Source organism: Embiotoca jacksoni, unplaced genomic scaffold (genome assembly GCF_022577435.1).
Source record: "Embiotoca jacksoni isolate LCO1_2020_lvr unplaced genomic scaffold, fEmbJac1.0.p SCAF_11, whole genome shotgun sequence".
NCBI lineage: Eukaryota > Metazoa > Chordata > Actinopteri > Embiotocidae > Embiotoca > Embiotoca jacksoni.
The window spans coordinates 17,421,020-17,446,597 of record NW_027185241.1 but is presented as its reverse complement, the minus strand read 5'-3'; the positions used below and the strand labels follow the sequence as shown (position 1 = coordinate 17,446,597).

The 25,578-nt window shown below is 41.8% G+C and overlaps 1 protein-coding gene across 1 annotated transcript; it reads right to left on the bottom strand.

Annotated features, from left to right (window-relative positions):
- Positions 1 to 5,264: 5,264 nt before the first annotated feature.
- On the bottom strand, positions 5,265 to 24,571 carry faxcb (failed axon connections homolog, metaxin like GST domain containing b). The gene is made up of 6 exons (XM_069143406.1): positions 24,058 to 24,571; positions 18,268 to 18,403; positions 17,058 to 17,254; positions 11,075 to 11,292; positions 9,115 to 9,231; positions 5,265 to 8,638 (listed from the first exon to the last, which is right to left on the bottom strand). Exons 1-6 carry the CDS (start codon positions 24,315 to 24,317, stop codon positions 8,307 to 8,309), a joined length of 1,260 nt encoding a protein of 419 aa, XP_068999507.1. The 5' UTR covers positions 24,318 to 24,571; the 3' UTR covers positions 5,265 to 8,306.
- Positions 24,572 to 25,578: the final 1,007 nt, after the last annotated feature.

Genomic DNA, 25,578 nt, shown 5'->3' with positions numbered 1-25,578 from the left:
TTTGGTCATGGCTTTTAGATTTACAGCAGATATTTAAAAATATCTTTATTTTCAGCTTTACCTAGCCAGTAGTTCAGAGCTGAAACTTTCAATGTAGTCTAACTACACTTAGATTTAGCTGCAGTTTTGTTTTAAATTAAGTGTTAGTTCCAGATTTAAGATTAAATTTACATTTGATTTAAAAATTACACAACAACAACATTACATTTGGTCATAATTGCACACAAGACACATTCGATAAACGATTTTCACACTTTACAAAAAGAGAAAAATACAATTTAAATGTGTGGGAGAGTGAGGGGGTGGGGGGGACTGTAATGTTTTAGCTATGGAGTTAGTAATTCAGAGCCAAAAGCTTTAGCTGCAGCTTTGTTTTAAGTTAAGGGGTTCACATTTTAGATTTAAGATCAAATTTGCATTCAGTTTCAAAATGTGGCTTTTGCAGTTATTTGACCTTTCACTACTTTTATTATTTAGCTTGATTTAGAAAACATTAAGTTTGGTCCTAACTGCACACAAGACAAAATTAATAAAATATTTTCACACTTTACAAAAAGAGAAAAGAAATACAACTTAAATGTGTAGGAGAGTGAGGGAAAAAAGTACAACCTACAACTGGTCCTCACAAACAACTCTGTCTTAAGTACTGTACACTTTGACACCTTTGTACTCTGACTGTGAAATCATGTTTAGTATCGGTTTCCTTTTGTAGTATCCCACTGCCCTCTGTAGGGCTGCATCCTAACTGCACTGTGCTAATCCTCAGCACTGAGATGTGTATTTCAGTGGTATACTCTCCCCAGCTGTTTTCACACACTCTACAAGATCCGCATTTCACCACTCAGAGAGAAGTACATTTTGCCAAGAAGCTTTATAGCAACATTTTCCTCAGCTGGGCTTTATTCAGTGTCTCCTATAAATGGCTTGCTGTATTACAACTTTTGCACAGATTTTGGTGACAGGCACAGATGTTGTAGTCTTTATGTATATAGACACAAGCTGTATGTGAATCGCAAGGGGAATATGTCTAGAAAACATGTACACACTCACACACCTCCAACCTGGCAGAGTGTTTGTGCTCGTAAGCACTTGAATAATGGAGCCAGATTCAAACGCACCGTCTCTCTGAAAGGAGTCATTGAGGACGAGGAGGAGGAGGAAGAGGAGAGAGAAGGAGAGCAGATGGCTCAGTGCAGATAGACTCGGAGACCGGGAGCAAGGAGTGTTCTCTGAAGGACGAGGTCTTGCATTGTTGTGGCTGCGAGGGCCGCTCTGTCACATGGCGTACCAGTGGTCCCCAAAGAGCCGGGGTCTTATGGTGTCAGTGTCCCCCCCTGCCCTCATCCCCCAACCCTGGCCTATTGTGATTCCTGTTTTTTAATTTCTCGAACGCAATCAAGTGTGACACAAACTGTTTACCTAGCGTGTCTGCCACAACCAGGAAGAGGGAGGGGGGGGATGGGGGCAGACACACAAGCCAGGATCTCGGCACAGAATAATCCTCTATAATACCAGAGAGTTGAAAGAGGCTTTGCCAACACCTCCCCGAATCCCCCCTCCACCTCTCTTAGCTCTTATGAAAAAAGGAGGGGGAGATAAAGAGGAAAAAAAAGCGAGGAAAAAACACATCAGAAGAAAGCTGTTAAATTCGCCCCTCAGTCTCGTTTGGGTTTGTTAATTATTGTTTTTAGAGCACAACAATTGAGGTATTAGGGCATAAGCGGCTGAAGATAACATCCAGAGGAAGGTGCGGGCAGGGAAAGGAGGGAGAAGGGAAGAAGAGCACGGGGGAGACAGATAATGGGTCGACAGAAGGGGAGCTATGATAGGGTCTGGTCCATGGTGCTGTCTCTGTCTCTGTGCTACAACACAGCACAACATCAGGAGGCTCACTGACTCACACTGTCTTCAAGGATCATGAGAAGTCAAGGAAACTTGACAAGGAAAAGTTTCCAATGTTCGACGGTTTACGAATCAACTGAGATCAGAGAAAGTGAAGGTGAACCTGTGGCCTGTGAACATAATCCAGCATGTACTTTTGTTTCCAGCACAATATAATTAGGAAAACTAGTGATATATTAACATGACTTCTAGAAGATATCTAGGAGACGGGGTTGCATTAGAGCAAAGAGGAAAAAAAGATCCTAGACTGGATAATAACAACAGCACCTGCCTCCTGAATTTGCAGTGAGAGTTTGTTCAAGACAAGGTGAGCTTGTCGGGTAAAGACCAGCCCTGTAAAATTACTGATGGAGGACAATATATGGAGTAATAAGACTGGACCATCCATTTTTAGTCTTGCAAGTCAGACAGAGGATTTTGAAGTAAGTTCTGGATTGAAAATGCAAAGACACAGGTATAGTTGTAATGTAATGTAAACTTCTGAAATCTTGATATTAATATGAAAAACACAACAAAAACGATTTTGTAATCTTTGTAAATGAAATAAAGGTTGTTTTATTCTGGCATTCTTGATATGTGGCTGAATATAAGAGAGGGATCAAAAATAGATATAGGAACATAGATTTGTGTTTATAAAAAAAAAAAAAAGTGGTCCAAGTACTGATTCTTGTTGAACACCATATTTTAAATGTTATTACTATTAACAGTTTCTGTCCTGTCACTCAATTATCTGTAAATGTACTGGCTTCCTGTAAGTTTATTTTTGAGTCATTGGCTTGTGAGATGGCACTGGTAGACAAAGAGATGATACAATATCTTAAATAATTTAATTACTTGTGTTCCAGGACAGAAAATATTCACATGAAGTACATATGAAAACACAAAAAATATTGGAAAACTATGAAGGTAGGTGAGAGCTTCTGCCCACGAGAGAAGAATCCTGGAAAAACATACACTCACTCACACACACTCACACACACACACACACACACACACACACACACACACACACACACACACTCTGGCTTTTATCCTTTGAATGAGCAGGCCAGCCAAAGTCATCTGGAAGCGTCTACATGCCAATGAATAAATAAAGCTGTAATTAGTAAAGAAAACAGCGCCACCTGTTGGTGTCCCACCCCTGTGAACTCAGACCATTATCGGGGGCTGTGGGAAACATCTGAGCCTGCAGAGGCTGTGTGTTAAAAACTTGGCACACACACACGGCGTGTGTTGGTGTGTGAGAAGAGGTTTTTTTCATGTGGGCCACCCATGTAACCGTGTGTGTTGCAGGGCTTCCATTTGTAAAGAGGCTTACTGAACATATGTGTTGGTATTGTGAGAGTGTGCACGTGTTTGTGTGTTCATTCGTGTATGTGTGTGCATATGAAGGGATCCAACTGCATGTCCTGGGGCCCACCTGGCAGCGCTGTGCAGATTCAGGGGCCTGAGCAGCTGGCCTGGGGGCTGGTGAGGGTGGTTGGTGCGGGGGAGAGTTGAGAGGGGCGCGGGGGGTCTTACATGGCCCTTATCCCACCAGACCCAGGCAGTAGGAGGCAGATGGACAGGCCACAGCCACTGCCAGAGGGCCAGAGGGGCCACGGGGCCGAGGGAGAGGGCCGGCCAAGACCAACTGAGTTCACACGCAGAAAAAGAAGAAAAAAATTACACAACGTAACAGAAGAAATACATCTGACTTACAAAACTTAATGCATTAACAGCGAGATATTGATGTTACTTTGTGAACAATGACTAATTAATTCAATAATCGATAATTAATATCAGGGGGTCACCGATGTTATTGTAATCAATCTTGACGGAGTACAACAATGAATGTAACAAAAGTCTCAGAAATCCATCTAATAATTGTTTTCAGTCTGAAGCAAAGTGGTCAATAACCATCCCGAACAAAAGTTGTATCAGTGTCTCTTCAGCAAATTACGTATTTTTATGATTGTTGACCCCCAGCAAAAAAAAAAAAAAAAAGGTTGATTTTAAAAGGTCGCTGTTCCCAATGCTCATTATTACATGATAACATTTTCATGTAGCTGAATTGTGGCACAGTCATATCGTCCAAAAATACAGAAATGTATTAATCTTAGAGTGGATGAAAGACAGAACAACCGAGAAAACTGAAACTACTGACTACTGTACATATATTTACATCTGACACAGGATGCTCATGAAAATACATTTTCAATCAACACGTCGGTTTCAAACCCTCTGCAGCTCCTTCAAAATAAGACAAAGTGCATGCCCACAACAGCACCATACAGAGGATGAGTTATTTGAAATGAGTATTTTGAGTGTGCAGGACTGACACAGAGTTTGTTGTGAACATGTACTATACGTTGGTGGTGGTGGTGGTGGTGATGGTGGTGGTGGTGTGGGAGGTAGCCACCGGCTCCAGTAGTCCAGAGAGCCACAGATGCTCCACTGTTTGTGTGTTGACTCTCTGTAATTTGTTTGCTCTAATTTGTTTTGCCGTGCCAGGGGAGTTCCGATTTTAATTTTGCTCTGTGTGTTTACCCCTCTTTGTGGATCGCTGATCTGTTAAGCATAGAGAGAGGGAGAGATAGTCGGTGTGGAGGGTGGGCTGTTCACAGAGCCAAATTAAAAAAGGAGCAGTGCAGATTGTTTTAAGCTCTGGCAGCCCCTTCAGGCCCAAAGGCCTCGCTCACAGCCTGCACCTGCTCCGTCCCCCGGGAGCTTGGTTCCTGATCCGTGGCCCTTGCTTCTCCTCCCCGGGCCCTTAGCCCAGCCGCCTCATCCCCTCCTCTCCTCTCCTCTCCACTCCAACTTCTCTCTCTCTCTTCAGTCTATTCCTTCCCTTCTACCTCTTTCTGCTCCATTCCTGCTCCTCCAAAAACTCCTGATGCCCCTCTCTGCTCTCCTCCTCCCCAGTGACTTCCCAGTATCCCTTCACTCCTCAGTCCTGGCCTCTTCACCCCTTCTCTCCTCTCCACCACCTGCTCCACCCCTCCTCTTCCTCATCCCTCCTTCTCCTTTTTTGCTCCTGGTTACGTCCCTCTTTGCCCTGGCTCAACTTTCTCTTTTCACCCCCTGATTTTTTTGGCCTCACCCTCCCGCCCAAGTCTTCTTCTTCCAGCTCCTGCTCCTCTCTCCTCCTCCTGTCTTGCCTCCAGCAGCTGGCAGACTCTTAATCAGCCCCCCTCCGCACCTGAATGATTGCGACTTGTTAGCCTGATTGAAAGCACAAAACCACACACATAAAATACAGTCAAGACACATGGCAAGATAACACGCTAAAATACAGTGTGCGGCTCACTAAAGCCACGTCACCTTTTTATTAACCCAAGACACATGATAAAGATGCAGATTGAACTCATAACGACAGCGCGTTCAAAATTGTCACAGCTATTCTTTATTGAAATCATCCGGTCGCTCCAGTTATTATGACTGCACAGCCAAAGGTAGTTTGATCCGTCAGTCAGCTCTACATACAGTATGGTACACTTTGTCACACATACAATATTTACAGTACACCAGCAGTAATGCTATGACATGGTTCCAATAACAAGACATCTAGTTTTAATATGGCTTGATTAAAGCAGTCCAACTGTACTGTATATGACGCCCAGACTGGATGAGACGACTGGAAAGAGCACCACCCGGGCCGAGGGCGGGTCAGGTTGGGATGCAAACCACAGGACAACATGATGGACCAAGGTTGTTTGTACTGAGTCCCAGTATCTGGATCAAAATCATTAACTCACCTTTCAAGACTTCGATCTTTGAAGCGTTTTCTTCCCCCAAACGTCAAGAAATCAAATCTACTCAGATACCTCAAACAGTATAGACATGCAGATAGTCTTGGTTCTCTTCGTTCAGGTTTTGAGATTTCTGGTACAATGGGAGTGAATGGAATATATATATATATATTTTTTTTTTCCTGACTACTTGGGGGCTTTACAATAGACTGTAAACCCAACGCTGCCATGTTATTACCTTGTTAGCAAACACTCAGTCAGATACGGAGCAATGTAAACATTCTGATAAAGTCCAATATTTACTTTAAAAAGCTCACAATTGGTTCGGAAAATGACACTTGCACTGAGATTGAACTAAAACAACAAGCTGGAAGACGCAAAAATTCTCCGTAGAGCTGAGGATAATTCACTTTGGGTTCGTTACTACTCCTTTCACATACCAAGTCATTTGACCCATTGTTAATAAGAATAATATTAGTAGCAACTTTAAAATAATTCTTTCGAAACAGCTTGTTCAATATCCCTGGTAGTTTTATAAACATTTTGCTAAGATGGGCAGTCACGTTTTATTTATTTAAACTACGGTAAAAAATGTATTCAAATATGTCATATTTAACATGTCATGATCTGTTCAAATCAGAATTCAGTGAATGTTTGACAAAGTTGTCTAAAATGCAAATGTCAGCTTACAAATTTTTCGTAGAAATCAAATTTCACATCAACATGTGTTCAAATTCATGATTTACATGTATATTTACTGCCCCAATCGAAATAAACTGATGAAACAGGGGATATAAAACCTGTTGACAATGTGTTCCCTGGATTTATTCAGAGTAGCAGGGTTTGGAAAAAATGTGTAATAATGAAACTCCATTCACCTCCACTGTACTGAAGCGAGGCAGAAGCCATAGAGACGGATATGGCTAAAATCCTGCGTAAATAAAAACAAAACCATCTGCACGACTCGATACCCAAGATGTATGTGAGAAAATGTGTTTTGTAATTTGGGTGAACTGACTCTTTACCTTAAGTTTCTCCTCTATTTGTTTTTCACAGCCATCACAATTCCACCAACAGACAAAAGCAAACATTTTCGGAGACATTTTGGTCCCCGTTTTCACTGTCGCGACACTCAGTTCAGTTTGATTTGGTATTCTGACTCAGTCTGCACAAGCCTTTCCATCAACTGCTTCATTAATGACATTCACACCTAGTAACATTCACGTACACGCAGCCAGCATGAGCAGCACGGTCCCCCTCGCAGCATTAATCATGATGAGAACTCTGAGCGTCCTGCATTACATCTGTGTTTCCCATTCATTTGGCCTATTGTGTGCCTCCGCAGCCGACCTCTCCCACCGAAATAAGGTGAAAAGAAATTTCCACTAGTGCAAAATAACATCTCTCTTTGAGAGCAATAAGAAAAGAAAGGTCAACAAAAAATATATATAAATATTTGACACGTAAGAAAGAATAATAATTAAGTGGCACTGACAATAAATGATATCACAACAGAAGTTTCATCCATTTCTTTAGACACTGAGCACCAAGGCTGATTTGTTGCTGCGCTCAGCTGCAGTATGCAAGTAATGCAAGTATGCATGCACTCGTACATGACACCTACACACACACCCACAGGTCACCGATGAATGGGAACCACATTATTGAAGTTTAGGGATGAAGTAAAAGTCATTTGTTTGCGTTAAATGAACTGCAGGTTGTCGGACTGGAATGACTTTGACATTACAGAACGGGAGACGTCATGCCGACTGCCGACTCCATCTAGTGGCCACATTTAAGAACTACAGCTCTTTAATAAGACTTTTGGATGATGAAATTAATTACCAAAAACTCCAAGCTAAACTATGACAAAGTGCAAGCAGAGAATTACTTTCTGGGAAGAAATAGTTGAGATAGCCCGGTAAATGAAACAGGCACGAATATACTCATCTTTCCTCCTGATTTCTAGTCAATAGGCCAACAAGCAGATCGAGGGTTGTAGTCTGATGGAGACTCATATCATTTCGTTTTTATACAGATTCCTCCCACATACATACAGGAAATGACATGAGGATTGATCTCGGGCATGGACTGGCACTCATTGTCATCTGTGTTTACACTTCCCCACATGGATGGTTAACAGCAGAGACACAGCAGCTGTTCCCTTTTTAGCCACATGATCAGTCTCCACCTGTTAGAACGGGTTTGTGCGTTTTGACGCATGGCAGAGTGGTGATTAGTTTCACCATTTCATAGGAAGTGAAGTGCCACCTGTCTTGTCTGCAATGCTGCTCCGCCGTCGCCGCACTTCTTTTCCCCACCAGATGAGACGTTTCCTTTGTGTTAACCTTCCACACCAGCTTCTGCATCTTAGGACGAGACAAATAAGGCAAAGAGGAACTGCCGCGGGGACAGTTCAGACGTTACAGGAGGGGACACACCGTACAGTAGCATGTGTATTATTATGAGGTTTCAGTTTGCATCCCCTGCTTCTAAATACCCAGTCTGTCCATCAGGACACGCTGTAACATGCTGGGTACTGCAGGTGGAGGAGCTGGAAGAGTTTCTTCAGCCGTCGTCTGGACAGGTTGTTCCAGTCAGATTCGTGAAATATAACCTAAACAGCAGCCTGTAGCGCCGACTGTCAGTCTCAGTCTGGAAGCCAGTCGCAGGTCAAACCTCCAGGTCGGGCATTAACTCCTCTTTAAGCTGAATGTCATTTTCCGACCCCGTGCCCACGTCCGAGTCAAAGAGCGAGTGGTCGGGGGAGTGTGAGTGTGTGTGTGTGTGTGTGTGCGTGTGCGCGGCTGAGTGGCTGCTGCCGTCGCTGTCTTCCAGAGTGTCAGTCCTGGAGAAGAGGCCAAAGTCCAGCGGGCCCGTCGGGGAGCCGTCGCCGCTGCTCTCACTGTCTCCGTCGTAGTAAAGATCATCCACCTCCACAAACCACTCGGGCCAGAACCGCCTCCGCATGCGCTCGCAGAACATGGCCAGGTTGATCAGCTCTCCTGTGGAGACATCGCATGGGAGAGCTTTTACAGACACAGCTAAAAACCAGCAGGAGGTATCACAGAGGCTTACTGCTAATGTGTGTCTAATACAGTCCTGATGACAGCCTTTCTGTCGTGTCCCATTACCAAGAGCACTTTGATCACGAATCATGTATTAAAACACAGAATGCTAATTTGTAACATTACAAGCTCTGATACTGTTCTCTGAAAAGATAAGAGAATGAAGTGTTCCCGGTTCTCACAACGCCGACGTTGAAGCAGACCTTCAAAGCCTGTCAGCGACACCGCAGTGGAGCATCGCTGCCATCTAGTGGCTACAACAGAATAATACGCCCACAACAAAGCAGCAGGGAAACTGAGTGCTCATGGAAAATATGCCAACACACTGCGTGTGAAAGGGAATAATAGCTCTCATGCTGAACAAGAGTGTAACACCGCCATGACTGAGTGTGGATCTGAACCGATCCACTGACCTTTGATGAGTTGTTCTGGTCGTGTTCCAGGAAGAGTCCACATGGCCTGAGCCAGATGTCCGAACACTGTCGCATCTAAAGTCGACATCTTGGAGCCCATGAAGTACTTCTTATCCCCTACAGGACAGAGAGCAAACACACCAGTTTACATTTTTTTAAATTCCACATCAATATGAAAATATGCTAAAAATGGTTAACTGGCAATAAAAACAAATAAAAAAACAACATAATTTGACAAAACCCAGGCCTGATGTATCCCCACAGCTGTCAGATGAACTCAGATACTTCATATCAAGCAGTTCATTTTGAACTGGATGTTAAATAACAGCAAAGCGTATTATTAAGTCTTTACATACAACTGAATTTCATACCACTATCACCCTCTGGAAAGGGCAGAAGCTGAATCTTTCAACCATGTTCAGTAATAAAACCTCCTCCGATCATTAATAATCATGAACACACCTTTGATTCTCCGGCATGACACGACTACATGTCTGTCGGGAAACCAGCTTCATCAGCTTGAGCAGCCTGGTCAACCAACTAAACCTGCCAACGATGACTTTTAGCTTTATTAATCTATTACTGTCATCTTATTTTGTACAACTATGTGTCTATTAGCTTTAGTTACCATTTGAGTCATTTATCTCCACGCTAACGATCTCACCTCTTCATCCGGTGTTTTTAGGTCATTATTTCAACTGCTCATCTATTAAATACCCATTTGGCTGGTGAACAGTAAATGTACCCATTACTATTTAACGGGCTACTTTTGCTGATTTTGCTAAATATTTGGCAGCTTCTCTTCGAGGCTGATAATTAACTTCCATGCTCTCTCACGTTGATGTTAGGTTAGCCAGCTGTTAGCGTCAGGCCAGTTTGTATTGTTGTATTTGGAAAGTTATTTTCTTCTGAATAAAATATGATGATATTTATGTTCATTATGTGCACCTTTTTAAATTAATGGAACGAGTCTACAATCTTTGATTTCCTGCTTTAACACAGTACTCTTAACAAAGACCACTATCGCAGATTTATTTATTTTTTTGTAATTTGTAATCATAATCAATAAGGAAAAGCAAAACTCTACAGTGAGGCCAAGTACGCGTAGTTGGATTTGTTAAGTGCTTCCCTGCACTTTCAGAGAACACACTTTATAGTAAACTAATTTCACCCTCAAGATGGAAAAGTTTTAGATGTACATTTCTGCTCCTTGGTGTAGCAGATATTAAAAGGAAAAGCTGAACAGGGTGTATGTACTGATCCTTTCACACTGGGAATTACTTTCCATTTTACAAGTGATCCTTTGTTGAAATGGCACAAACAGATCGATACAAAGCGCTCATCTTTCCTCCATCTGACTTTCTGTTTCCACCTGAACAGTCTGGTACATCATCCCAGTGGCTGATGTCCAGAAATGTCCCTGTTTTCATTAACGTCTGTGTGAAATTCAAGTGCAAACAGGGAGGTGGTGAGTTTATATTTTGAAGCCACATATACAACTAAATCTTTGGTCTGTTGTCTGTGAGGAATGTGAACAAGTTGTATAAAATTTCTTTTCAGGCCACATTAGCCTGGCATAAAACAATTTCCCCTGTTAATTTTATGGTCTGTTTTCTTCTTCTCTAATATCAACATGGACATTCTGGTGCTGGAATTTATTAAAACTGATTTAAATCCGATTTTTTTTTTTTTATTATTTTTTTTAATTATTATTATTTCCACATCTGTCCCTCCATCAAACTGATTCTGTGAGTACATCTGAGACTGCCCTGTGTTTCTAGAAAACAAAATAAATAAAAAACCCTCCTTTTAATGGCTGCAGATTTGTTGTGAGAATGAACGTAATCCTATTATCCCCAATAAAGAAAATCAGCTTCCTCTGTTAACAGAGTTAGGCTGGTCCTTCAGACATGACATTTTGATGTGGAATAGGTATCGACACATGCAGTCGTCCTCCTACCCAGCAGAGTGGCCAGCGTCCTCATGTCCTTCTCCATCAGCGCGTAGACCTCCTCCTTGGAGAAGCGTCCGATGCCGTGGCCGTACATCTCCCTACGCACCATGCTGCCGTTCAGGTGGCTCAGCAGCCACTTCAGTGTTTCACTCAGAGGCCCGCTCATCGCCAGCAGCTTCTGTGTTTCCTCCAGATTGTCCACCCACTGGCAGTATGCTATCGTCCTTGAAGGAACACACAATGCAGTTAACTTCAGGTTCACGTTAGATGAATCAAATGGGTCGGGGACGGGAGCTGCTGCGACTTTAAGCTACTTCTTTCAACCAACAACGAGTCACAGCAACACCTGGAGTCAGTTCCTGCTGGACTTTCCCAGGTCTCGATTAAAAACTGTCCCAAATGTTGACCGGCAGCCATTAGAATGAATCATGTTTGTAAATGAGGCTTTTAGCCATCAATTCAAGCACATCTTAAGATGGAGCACTTTCTAAGAGTTTCACCAACCCCCCCTAGGTTGTACATCACCAGCAGCAGCATCTCCACGACACAGATACAGTGTGATCAACCTGGAAGCCACTGGAGTGACGCTGTGCACGGTGCTGATGGTGGAGTTTTCTGACATTAACATCAGCAGACAGAAATAAGATGACCTCACATCGGGGGGACTTCAGGGTCTGTGAGCCAGAGAACGTTCCCCAGACGTGAAGTGCATCACTCCCTTTAGTGGCTATTGTTTTTTTCTTTTGACCAGATTTAAAAACTATAAATTAATTTCTATTAAAAAAATATATTTCTTGCAGTTCATTCGGCGTGATAGAAATACTCTGCAGCGAAAATATAGAACCTGGTTGTGGTTAGATAAAGTGCAGCTGATGTTAACCTGTTGAAGAAGCTCAAGTTAATGGCATTACTTTAAAACCATGTGAAACACATCTGGAATAAAACTCGAAATATGAACTTCTCATTGTGTGATCGAAGAGAATTATGGGTGCCTGAACTCATAACGCCATCAAAAAGAAACAAAAAATAAATAAATACATGAAATATAGAGATGAAAAACATGTTATATAAAATGATATAACTAGAGTCACTGCATTTTAACAAAAACAAATTGCCATATACAACCAACGTTAAACATGCACTGATTAGCTGATTAACGCTAACGTTAGCATTAGGTTAGATCCCACTGCTACTTACAAACGTCTTTATCGAACACTGAAGATGAACACCTATCTGTCCAGTAACTTGTGAAGGTATTGGGGTTTTATTTCACTTCTGACAAGTTCCTTTTACAGAAATATCATTTTATTCTGAGCCAAAAGGAGTAAAACTAATAAAAGTTGTAGTCGCAGCCCATTTGGTTTTGACACTCTGACACACCGTACATCTGAAAACCCTGCTCTCCTTCCATTGAATCGCAAACCTGGATTCTCCAAATGTGAGGTCAGCAGTTAGACCCTTCTCGACTAAAACTGCACCAGCGAGGCAAAAATCTATATCAACGTTTTTGGATCCTGAAATTTCACGTGTGCAACGTTTCCAGAATTTTGGTCCTGTTAACAGACATTAGTAATATGTCCCATTATAAACCATACGCCTCCAGTTTTTTAAAATCAAACATTGGTATCCTTTAAAAAAAAAAAAAAAATCTAAATTTCTAAAAGTAAAACTAAAAACTCCAGTAAGAGAAGTGTCATAACTTCACCAAAGTGAAAATGCTGGTGTACAACACGTTGAACAGGATATAATGATTGACTCTTCTCATATCGTCTTTTAATAAATTATGGTCCTCACAGACATTCCAATTCTTAAAAAAAAACAACCTCTACATGATATGTACGCACTTCATGAATCTAAGCTATAGTGACTGATTTAGAGTCGTCTCAACAATAAGGTTGATCAGACGTTCGGCCTGTGCATCATATTACCAGCAAAGCTTTATGTCTATTGACAATTAACCTCATCCTAATCAATAAAAGTGCACCAGCACTTCTGTCCCACTGCTCGTCTATCAGCTCCCCGGCTCTCTGAGCAGAGAGCCTGCCAGGACACAGCATCATATATTCAGCCCCTCAAACTGTCAGCGTCTTGTAATGTACACGAGTGAATGCTGGGAGTCCGTCCCTGCCTCTCACACACGAACAGGCTGAAGGAGAACAGGTGACAGGCCAGAAGATTCAACCGCAAATCTGGATTAATAACTAATTACCAAAAGCGTACATTTATTGGTGCGCTGGAACTCAGTCAGTCATGACACATAAACACGGTGAGGAGAAACAGCAGTTTGTAGATTCCCTCTGGCTTGGGGTAAACTAACATAAGGAAACCTGGCCCGCTCCTGACGTCAACAACAGATTTGTCTTAGCGGTGGACTCACAGATCCATGAGGTTTATTTTGGTTTATGTGCAAACAAGTGCTGCTCAAAGCCTTAAAATCCCTCTTCGACTCTGCTCATGCTCATCTGAATCTCCTCCACTGTGACCACTTCAGGTTTCATAAAGAAAAAACAATAACAGACTAATGTTTTACGAGGATTGACCTCATAAATAAACAGGATAAAGTGAATAACGCTCCCTGATATTTGGTGTAGTCGCTGATGTCTCTGCTGTGTTTTTGCAGCCAAGCTCCCGGTGCGTGTAGATACTAACAAGATTAAGCTGCTGCATCCTCGCACACTGTCTCACACCAGACTGAGTTTCTCCCTCTTAGCTTATCTGAAAACCTGGAAGTCTGATGCCATATTTCTGCTGTTAGTGACTAACCCACGATCCATGATGAGACAGTAAAGAAGTCTTTGCGTATGACCGATCGATCGATAGATATTGAATTCAAGCATCTGGCCTACATTACATCTGGGAGTGTCCACTGGCCACTCACTGCTTCCTGGTAGATCATGTGACATCCCAAGAGGATATACAGTACTGTGCTTTGTTTCCAGAGCAGAAAAAATAAACCTCATGACTTTGACAGAGCTGGTGATCAGAGGGGAGAGAGATATGGTGGAGTCAAGCTTAAAGTCGTGAACAGGAGATGTTTAATGTCAGCTTTGGGAGGACACACTCACGATCAGATTCCTTGAGAGCAAATCAGGATGATAAAATGTTACTGTGACTTTATAGATCTTTATGTAAGATCCAGTTTTACCTCAATGTTGTAAAAGATTTAAGCAAAACTGGATCTTCCCACTCATTGATTTCAATAGAAAAACTGAGGAAAATATTCAAAAGAAATATATGAAGATGTGAAAGAAGTTTCAAACGACTGAAGGAGTGCGTGTTTATAGAGCTTCAAAGACAATAGGAAGAAGCTGACTGTTGGATTTAGTCAGACTTCTTCTTTCAGACTTCTTCTTTCAGATCAAAACTAAAAAGTGATTTGAGAGTCAACACTTGAAATAGTCAGCAGTGGTGGAATGTAACTAAGTACATTTACTCAAGTACTGTACTTAAGTACAAATTCAAGGCACTTGTACTTTACTATTTGAAATATTATTTCAAAAACATTATTATAACATTAAAACAGTGACAGGCAGCATTTACTGCATAATATCTACTTTTATTTGTGATCATTTAAATACACTTTGTTGCTAATACTTACATACTTTTACTTCAGTAAGCTTCTGAATGCAGGACTATAACTTGTAGAAAAGTATTTTGACAGTGTGGTATTAGTACTTTTAATGAAGTAAAGGACCTGAATACTTCTTCAACCTCTGATGATGAAGTGATGTTAGAGTCTAAGCTGAGGCTAAAAAGGTATGCAGTAAAGATACCATAAAATAAGTTTAACAAGCTGATAATATGAAAATCACAAGCAGTAGTGGTTGTTTCTTGGGTAACAGTTAAACCTAATATAACTACTGTTTAGAGCAGCACGGTGGTGCAGTGGTTAGCATTGTCGCCTCACAGCAAAAAGGTTCCGGGTTCAAATCCAGTCCTGGGCCTTTCTGTGTGGAGTTTGCATGTTCTCCCTGTGCTTGCGTGGGTTCTCTCCGGGTTCTCCGGCTTCCTCCCATCATCCAAAAACATGCACCTCAGGTCAGGTTACCTGGCGCCGCGCTAGTGGCAGCCTGCTGCAGCAGCTCCCCCCTGAGAGCCCCCCTGCTGTAGCAAAGAAATTTCCCCTCGGGGATTAATAAAGTGAAATAAAATAAAAAAGATAAAGGAGCAAGTTCAAACGTGATAACTCATTTGTAAACATTTACAACATCATTAACTGATAACAGCAGCTTCATGGCTCTCGTGTGTATTTCATAACCAGTGTTGGTATTTTTTCATTTAAAGCAGTAATCTAAATCCGGCCAGATAGTGGCGGTGCAACAAGCTGCAAACACAAAACCTCCATGTCATCACCTTATAATGATCTTATGGCTAATGTGCACATTTAAACATCCTGAATTAGCAGTTGGTTTTTTTTGTTTTTTGGGAATGTTTGCCTTCCACTAACTCCTGAGGGAAACATCGGCCTCTCCAGCAGCTCAATGCCAGTCACTAACTGCTGCCCGCTCGGCTCCAGACAGCAGACAGTTGGGATGCTTCAGTGAAAGCAGCTGCCAGCTGCTGCCAGAAACAAGGTTCTGCTGACAGCAGGGTTTGTGGTCAAAAACATACTCCGATATCAGTCTTTATGTTCATGTTTGCAAACTAATTTATTGACCAGTTATTAGGCTGATTGTGTTCTTATATAAATATTGATTAGCGCAGCTGTAAGAAGAGTTATTGATCATGTAATACACTTTGAAAAGATATTTCCTCTGTTGACCACCAAAGAACTAATTCAATAAACTGCTCAGACAGAAATGGTCAGAAAGCATCAGAGCTCAGCTGCCACAGTTTCCTCTCTTCTTTTTTTGTATAGCCAGATCGATCAGGAGGACTCGTGTGTATGACGTAAACATATCTGGCAAGCTGCTGCTTGCTGTTGTCTCACCCCACAAAGAGCAAGAAGCTGCCACATCGCCCTTCCCCGACATAAATAATGCAATCAATTGGTCTACATGTGTGTCTAACTATGGCAGCAGGGTGCAGCAGAGGATGGAGAGCCAGGGGGAGGGGAAGGGGGAGGGATAATGTAGGTTACATGAGTGACCTTCAGCTGCTTTGGAGGAACCTGATGGAGTTCCCCGTTTACAACACACTAAAATAATACAGTGATGTTACATGTTACATAATCACTGTCAAGTGTTTTCTGACCGTCAGGTTTGTATGTGACGACAAAAACCTAAAGGTTTAGTTCAAAGATTAAATAGAGGACAATGGGCCACATACACTGGATCAAACAAAGTTAGATCAGAGTGTGTGTGTGTGTGTGTGTGTGTGTGTGTGTGTGTGTGTGTGTGTGTGTGTGTGTGTGTGTGAGAGAGAGGGGGGAGGGGATGGGAGAGGGGGAGGGGGGATAGAGGAAGACGGATAGAGCTTTTAGGTAATGGAAAACACTCTCAGCCTGTTGGAGGAGTGGTGAAAAACAATTTCCTAGCAGCAGCATGTTTCTAGCCCAGAGGTACAGGAGTGACTCACCACTGCGAAGGACGGCGGCTAACACAGCAGCAGTGGGGGGGTCAGTGTCAGCTTAGGTTTCAAGGCTGCGTATATAATACTTAAATAAAAAAATAGAATGAAGATTTTAAGACTCAGCGTCTCTTTTTCAGCCGTTCATACGATTGAGACATTATTGTTTGTTAAGGAGATCAGTGTAGGCGGTTCCTGATACGGTTTAAAGCTAAGCTTGGGTATTCAAATATGTATTCAAATATGGATATGGACATATAAACTTACATAACCGGGTCAGCAAATGCAGAATTTTAGCCCTACAGTTCAACCTTTACATCAAATTATAGAAAAAAAACGAATGTTTCAGCCTTTACAGTCATCTAAACGTGCCTTCAGAACTGTGTTTATCTATTTAAAGCACCAGGATCACACAGGCTGTAACTGACACGGCTGTAGCTCGTGCACCGCCGTTGGAGTTGACGTAAGATGAGTCCCTTACCAGTAGAGGTGCTCCTCGACCATTTTGGTGATGGCTCGGGACACGGCTCTCTCCTGCGGGGTGAGGTTCATGTTCAGGTTGACCCCCAGCTTCTCCTCCAGGAAGTCCACGATGAACTCGGACCCGGACGCCTCCTCGTAGTTGTACTCGATCCAGGGCATCTTTCCCTGCGGTGACAGCTTCCCATCGAAGTAGTTCTGCAGGGGGAAACAACTCCATGTGAGAAGATGTTGGACTCTGTGTACTTTTACTGAACTAAATAAAAAGTACACATTATTTTAGGGTTATGTTACAAATGTTGTTGTGTTTTGCCTTTTGCTCATTCTCCCACCCAATTTAAGGGCCATAATTTCTTGAATGAAATTAATGATTTTACACAAAAGGTTTACTTTACTCGACATCAGCCTGTTGTTTGATGTCATCGTACACATTTCCAATAGGAATCCTGAACATGTGGTTGTCTACCAGGCAGGGTGAAGCTAACAAAAGATTCTACTGACTTATATAATAGGAGGTTTGGGAACCAGCAGCTCTGGGTGTTGGTCTTCCAACAGCAACTAAAAGTCAGAATATCTGGGCCTTTGTTGCTTGGATTTTGGCCTTTCTTTCTTAAACTGTCACTTGTAAATCAGGTTTACAGTAAAAAAAAAAATAAAAAATAAAAAAAAAAATTCCATGTTTAACACATGATGGAACATATGATAAAATGGGGGGAAAAAATACATGGAAATGACTTAATCTGAAGAAGGACAAATAATACTCATTAATTAAACAGCAAATCTGCACAACCAGTGACAAAGGATCACAGGTGGACAGAGCTCCGTTTCAAGGCTGCTGTACAAACATTTTGATATGCTGTGGATGGTCAGTAACAAATATCTCTCTGGGTTTTTGTAATGAAAGATCAAAAAAGTAATTCTCTGTGAATTTCATATTTCAGCAGCCGTGAACTGCAGTGAAGAAGACTGTGTGTTTTCCAACTTGTCATTAGTCCAGAGCTTTTTTAAGATTTTTGTCACTCAGATAAATGTGTTATACATTCCTGGCAGGAGCATCAGTGTTCCTTTGAAAAAATACTATCAGAGCTGGTTTTGATGGCTGAGGAGACAAACGACCAACTGACAGAAACTCTAGTTCAACCAGGAGAAGAGAATGACCTGTGCAGAATCACCATAGCAATGAGTCTTTAAGCCCCGCCCACTGTTATCACCTGGTAGGGCAGGTCCACCATGCGCAGGTACGTCTCTATTTTGAGGCAGAAGGGTGAGAGGCTGGGAACGCCGTTCTTTGGCCTGGAGAACTGATGGAGGATGATGGCATCTTTGGAGTCCAACTCCTGCTCCTTCCTACACGGAGCACAGATGGAGAAAACACAACCGTTAGTAAATAAACAATGCTGTGTTGTACTGTAGTTTATATCTAATCACAGATCATTTCCCAAGGTCTGTGGTATACGATGTAACTCAATGGCTGAACAGTGGTGCCAGCACTGCAAATGAGAAGGTCTGTCACTGACTGAGGCTGTTTCTTACATGTTGTACACTCACTTGGTGTGTGAACGTCAACAGGGCAGTGTTGTCTCAAATCGCACGCTGTTTACCGAACAGCGACTGTAACATTTGAACGCATCACCCATCAGCATATCTGCTGGCTTTCTTTGGGTATTTTACTTAAAACCGAACATGCTTTCATTCCCTCTGTTTCATGCACACGATAAATATACTGATGTCTTCTGTTCAACGGCAGCACAGCGGTACTTAGTGAAAACTAAACACTTTTATGTGAACGTCTACAATTTGTATTTGGAGGTAAAATAAGTGGTCTGCAACATCCCACTTTGAAAACAGGTTGGTGGTCCGTCCCTTTCTGTGATGTAGCCATAACGGCGACCCGTGAGGAGGAGAAATGGCCAACATCCATACTTCATTTTTTTGACCGTTATGAGTGACCCATAGTGCACAGCATGTTTCCATACATGACAGTGTGAACACACTTGTGCACTCACAAGTCTAAGTATGTGAATTAGGACATAGCTTGAGTGACTAAATGATAACGTTACACCGTCGGTTAGCCGACTGCTGTGACTTCCTGTATCCATATCAAATTAAAATCTCATGTTTCAAATTAAAAGCCATCTAAGGTTTCATACATGGATCAAACAAATACTAGGTTTTGACCTAGTATTGTTTTAACATAAATCATATAAATGTAAAATGCATCTCTCTGCTGTCCAAGCTAATAAAAACACAGTGGAAATGATGTTTCCTCAATGGGAATTATTTGATCATCACTAAACTATAAAACAGTGGCATAAGGATGCAAAAATAAACTCTGTCATGTCACAAAACAAGTTTAAATCTGCTAAAGTAGATGTTCTCACTGTGGGTGTCGTGCTTCCACTGTTAGCTGCAGCAACGCTGCGATGCCTTCAACCCTACCAACGGTGTTTAGACAGACACCAGCAGCGGTAACAAGAGTAAATAGAAGAGAGCATTGATGCTAACTTAAAAGACAGCGGCAGTATCCTTTCCTGAAAGAGTTCAATTGTAAACCAGTCTGACAGAGAGAGGCCGGCGTTACACCCGTTTTCTAGGTCAGTCGGTCTTAAATACTAAACGTAACTCAATATCTGAACAGAAAACAGGCCCTGCTGCTCTCTAACAAACCTTCCTGGGAGGAACAGGTCACACCTGTACTTCATTACAGCACGGTGACACAGCAGTAAGTCCCCGTGTCCCTGAGCTCTGTTTTCTTTAAACAAATACCACCCACCAACATGCACATTGTTTTATTAGCAGTGACTCACTTGGCTCACAAAGTTTTACAGAATTAGTTTGTCCCGACCTACATTTTGTTGTACAGGTTGAAAAAAAAAAAATCAACCAAGTCAATCTGTGATGTTCAGCAAAGTAAAGGGTGTTTTGTGATTTCAGTAAATGTCATTTTATCGCTCTTTTTGTCTCCCTGACCAGGCTCAGTTTAGGTAACCAAAATTATTCCAGACTCCCAATATATTATTACCATATTGATTCTAATTGTTGTTAAGGAAAACGGTCTTTTCAAATTAGAAAAAGATGGGCTATGTAGGAGTTTGAAATCTGTGAGTGTGAAGAATATTCTTGATACTGCTCCTCCGCATCAGCAGGTCAGTATCACCAGCTTCCGTTGGGACTGAAATTATTGACTTAATGAGTCATCACACTGCTCCAGTTTGAAGCAAACACAAAGGTGGACATTTCCCCTCCTACAGTACTGTGCTGCCTGCTGCCTGAAAACTCTTAATGAGGAGTTAGAGTGCACTTACGAAAAGAGTTGTCAACACATCCCGGTATAGTTATTATTACCAGGCCAAAAATGTACTAAACAAGAGTGAATTAATGACATCTAATATGACAATTATGATGAAAGCCCTCATTTGAAACAAGAAAAGGAGTAACGCATCAAGAAGGGTATTAAATGGCATAAAAATCCAATTTGATTTGCTCCACTGTTTTCCTGACGTTCATTTGTGCATTTATTTCCATTTCCTGACAATAAAACAGGAATAAACTGCATGTCTAAGCAGCTAAATGAAATTAAGGAGTAATAGAGGTTTTGTCTATAACGTAAAACCTGTAGTCAGCAGATGAGAGGCCTCATTTTCCAGGCAGACACACAGACTTGTTTGGGATGCGGAGACTCTCTTTTATCATTTATATGTGAATAACTTCATGTAGCTGTACAGCAGTCTGGACACATCTGCCCTCCTTTTTACTGAACATTATTTTATGAATAATATATAGGCCAAGTAGCCACACTGGCAAGCCTCGACTCAATGTTAAAAAGCAATTTAGCACCAAGACTGCCTTTTGATTTAGTAAATGAGTCACTTTATTACACCATCTGCTGCTCTTGATGCCATATTGTGGTGATTAATGCAACAGAAGTTGTTTCCATTTATTCAAAGTAAATCCAGTAATGCTATTCACTTGACCCCCAACAAGCAGAAAAACACCTACATACTGGATTTGTGTGTGTGTGTGTGTGTGTGTGTGTGTGTGTGTGTGTGTGTGTGTGTGTGTGTGTGTGGAGGAGGGGGGGGGGGTCATAAAGACCCTGAACATTGTTTTAACAGCTCCTAGTAATAATAATAAACACTGTTTGATACTTCAGGATTTATCCACAGTTTTGGAGAATTGCTTAAAATAAAGTGAAGACATGTCTTCAGAAGTCTGCTGCAAAAAGTGACACTTTACTTCTCTTTGAGGTCTCTGAGACTTAAGGACCACAATAAGTTTAAATATAGATTTTTATAAAGAGATTAGTGTTTACAGTGTTTTGTACACAGATTTACACCTTTCAAATCCCAGAGTCTGTTTGTATTCCTGTTAGTTTTCTTATAATAGGCTTTATTATGGGGTTTTAGCTCTCTGGGGCGTAAATGAGCACTAACACAAGTAAATCTTGAAGGATAATAGATGGCACATTTCTCTGTGAATGTAATGAAGCCTACTTCCTTCATTCATATTATGACTCTATGTTGGTATTAATGCTGACAAGGAGGTGCACATTCCTCTTGCTCACTTAATCAACATTTATATGAGCCGAGCACATGTGACGTTTTAGAAACACTTGTTCACTTGTGTTTCTGCTCACACGGAATTTCTGTAGGAGGATTTTAATTCCTTGACCTGCCTGACCCTTTAAGGAAGGTGTTTACTTTCCCCTTTAGGACGTCTGTCTGGGGGATTAACATTACTCACATCCAAAGAAGGTGTATTTGTTTATCAAATTCACAAACAACATGTTTGTCTTGATTCTGCCTCTTGAGAAGTAAATTTGATTAATATTTCTGTAAAACAACAACTAAGGATTGAGAGTCACTCTAAATGAGGACTGACTGATTCCAGCTGGGTCAAAAAGACACAAACTCCCTGATTTGTCCGAGATAGCAGGTGCAGGTTCCCTGACTTTTCCCTGACATTCACTGACTTAAAAGTTGGATTTCCATGAACTACAATGAAAAGAAAACAGTCCGCCTTTGTGCTGATCAGAAAAAAACCACAGCCACATTATTTTTATTCCCATCAATTTGAGAGCTTTATTTATTATTTGAAGTTAGCAGGCTATTTTAGTACAAAACAAAAATGTTTTTAACTGCCTAAACAACAAACTAAGCAAAATAGTCGATGCTTATTCGACCATTTCTGCCCCACTAGGCTGCAGTAGAGACGTGATGGGGACTTGACTCCAAGCTGATGCTCCTGTCGGCTTCATGCTTCCTACCGTTGGTGTGGCTGCAGAGGATCCCTTCTCTGATAAATCAATAGTATTTTTATAAACTTTACTTTTAGCTTTTCTGTTGTCTACTCTAAACACATACTCTTTGAAGTCATTGTTTTGTAGACAAAGCTCTTGAAATGTGTATTTCCCTGGCATGTTTACCTTCATTAGCAGCGACAGGAGCATCTCGACTGAAGTTATTGTTGATGAGCAGGAGAATAAAACCACTCAGGATATAAAAAGAATACTTCATGGAAAATATTACATTTTGATGAATGGCAACTAAAAATTTAACATGCCACAAACTACATTCCCTGATATTGCCTGAAGGGCTTTGCTTTGTTTTGTTTAGTTTTGGTGGCTGGTCTGAATACATTTGATTTATCCAGAAAAATAATCAACCGCTGCATGCTGCTCCATCCTGCTCAGTTTACTTTACCTTCCATCCTCATCCAAAACAGTGAATGACATAACTTGCATCATCAAGCATAAAATGTTTCCTTTTTAGTGAAATAGCATACTTTATTGTAACTTCTGCTTTTTGTCACCTTCACCAAATGTCCAAACACAGTCTGTGGCAAAGGTCTGTGTTACTGGCTTTATGGGAATTATTTCAATAAGGTCAGAAGAAAAAAAATAATTGATTTGATTTTTTACAGTGATAAAATGTTTTTCCTCATAATGGTCAGCTAATAGTTACAAGACAGTCCCCCCCCCCCCCCCCCCCACCAGTATACATCGTGTACACAGAAGGGACTCGCTAAGTCGCTGTCCACCGTGATGTGGTGCTGAAACCTTTCCAAAGTGCCGTCGCAAGAGAAACGTACACGTTATCATTATTCCTGATCTGCCCTGTGCATCCCATCCCTCTATCTTTCATGTCTGTCTTTGTCAAATAAAATATGGTGCTTAAATCTCCCTGAAGAAGAACCCCCCCTGCACATGACCGATCTCTCACTGAGAGCAATAGCAGACTACAGCGGCAGAGCTGCTGCCAGTGCCAGCACCGCATCACATGGCAGGAACAGATGAGGCCGGCAGAGCTGCGGGTCCGGCCTCAGTAGCCTGCACGTGATCCATCAGCAGCGCTCCTGCACGAAATGCAAGGTTACGCAGCTTATCGTGGGGGAGGTGGGGGGGGGGGGAGTGAAAGCGCAAAACTACCAGGCCACTGTAACAGGATGTACTTCCTCCCCGGCACTGGCCTGGTCCAAAAATAATCCCTCCTTTGACAGGCACGCATTCTTTGCTCTGACAATAGCCCTGTGTTCCGACTGCATCTTATTCATTAGAAGATGGAGCCGCAAATGAAGTCGTATATTCTTCTGGTGTTTGTTGACAGCTGCTGTGTGTCTCACCGCAGAGTTCGTTAAAGGTCGGACTGACGCCGCAGCGCCCGAGGAGCGCTTCGTTCATACACGCTCAGGTGCCGACGGAGCTGGCACACGGGCAGACGCGTGACTCCGTTTCTTTCTTTATTTAATCTCCACCTAGTGTCATGTCCTTGGAAGGAGGAAAACAGGGAGTGAAATCTCAGCAACCACCGCGAGATCTGCGGAGAAACGACATCCTATGGACACACTCCTCTATCCATTCAAGGGTTTTTTAGCGCAGCCGGCTGCAACGACACTTCTCAGACACTGTCTGCAGGTGGGATGACAAATTACACCCGCAGATCTGGAGGCGAAATAAAAATGAACCTGGAGGGGATAAACAGACGGGCAGGGTGTGTTCCTACCTGATGGCGAGCAGCTCATGCAGTAGGTAGGCTGCAGCAGCCAGCAGGGCCCCCCCGGTGATGTACAGGGTCTTCTTCCACCAGGAGTCCGAGCCCAGAACCGACATGATGCCTCCGTAGTCCTGTAGAGGAAAGGCGATGATATAGCCATACAAAGACTGCTGCTGCTCGGAGCCGCACAGCCCGAGCGGCAGGCTGTGATTCCGCCCGAGTTCAACTACACACGGCCGGGAGGAGGCGAAGCCAGCAGCCCAGTACATCCTCCCTCCCTCGGTTACAGCCACCCGGCTTCCTCCCTGCTGCGGTCCCCGTTAGGCTTCATCGAAACGCCCGGCGGTGTGTCTACGGCATGGCGGTAGTGTGGCTAATAATTCTCCAGAAAACAAGAAGGAGTAAACATATCGGATCCCTCCCCTCGCCGGGATGATGCTTCGCTTTCCTTTGCAGGTTTCAGACAACATTATCAAGCGCAGCAGACACGCAGCACCGTGACTTCCGGTTTCACATTTCAAAATAAATGTCAACGCTAAGGTTTGTGCAGTGTTTTTTGAGGATTGTACACGGTTTCACGCTTTCAATAAATATATATATTTATATTTATATATATATTTATATATTTATGTTTATATATATATTTATATATATTTATATATATATATATATTGCACTACTGAATTAGTGTATAAATTACTAACACACAGGCTGTATGGTGCTACACTAACTGTCAGTCACTCCAGTTTTCCTACACATCCCCTAATGACTGAACATTAGCTTCTACACTGACTGTAATCTTCTTTAATGTTGTTTAACCTCCAAGTACTTTCATTTTCACCTAATGAGACAATAATATTCTCCATGAACAGTTTTGTTCATAAATAGGCATTTCTGAAGCAAAAGCCAACACTGACATCATCAAATGGCTTTTTTTTGTCTGACCAAACAAACGTTTTATCTCCAAGAAAAAAAAGCGTCAGATCATCACATCTCGAAGGCTGCATTTTTGTTAAGAAAATGACTAGAAAAAAAAGCTAAATTTGTCATTAAGGCAGTTGTTTTTTAAGTTAATTTACTGACAAATCCTTTGCCACTGCAATAGTTATTTATGTCCTTTGTCTCTTCTCTCATTCGTTTTGTCCAAATGGCTGAAAGATGCTGTTTCAGTTGTTCTGACATCCTAAACACCCAGGCTCAGTGCTATGTTTATCATTTCCAAACTAATCTAAATATTTTCTTATCTTACATCATATACTTTGTATCATCCTGTCCTATTCAGTTTTTTTGAGTCCAATACAAATTTGGTCAAATATACTTGGCCTCTAAAAACACCTCTTCATACTTGGCTGTGGAAATGGTAGTTTAATTAGATACAAGTAAATAAACTAAAACAGGGTCTGTCAAGAGCTATTAAACGGTCCTTGATTTAAGATTCTTTTACTTGCACTTTACCAGATATTTAAAGATTTTACTTTATACGTTTATATTTGCATATATTATACGTAAAATATATCACCTAATAGCCAA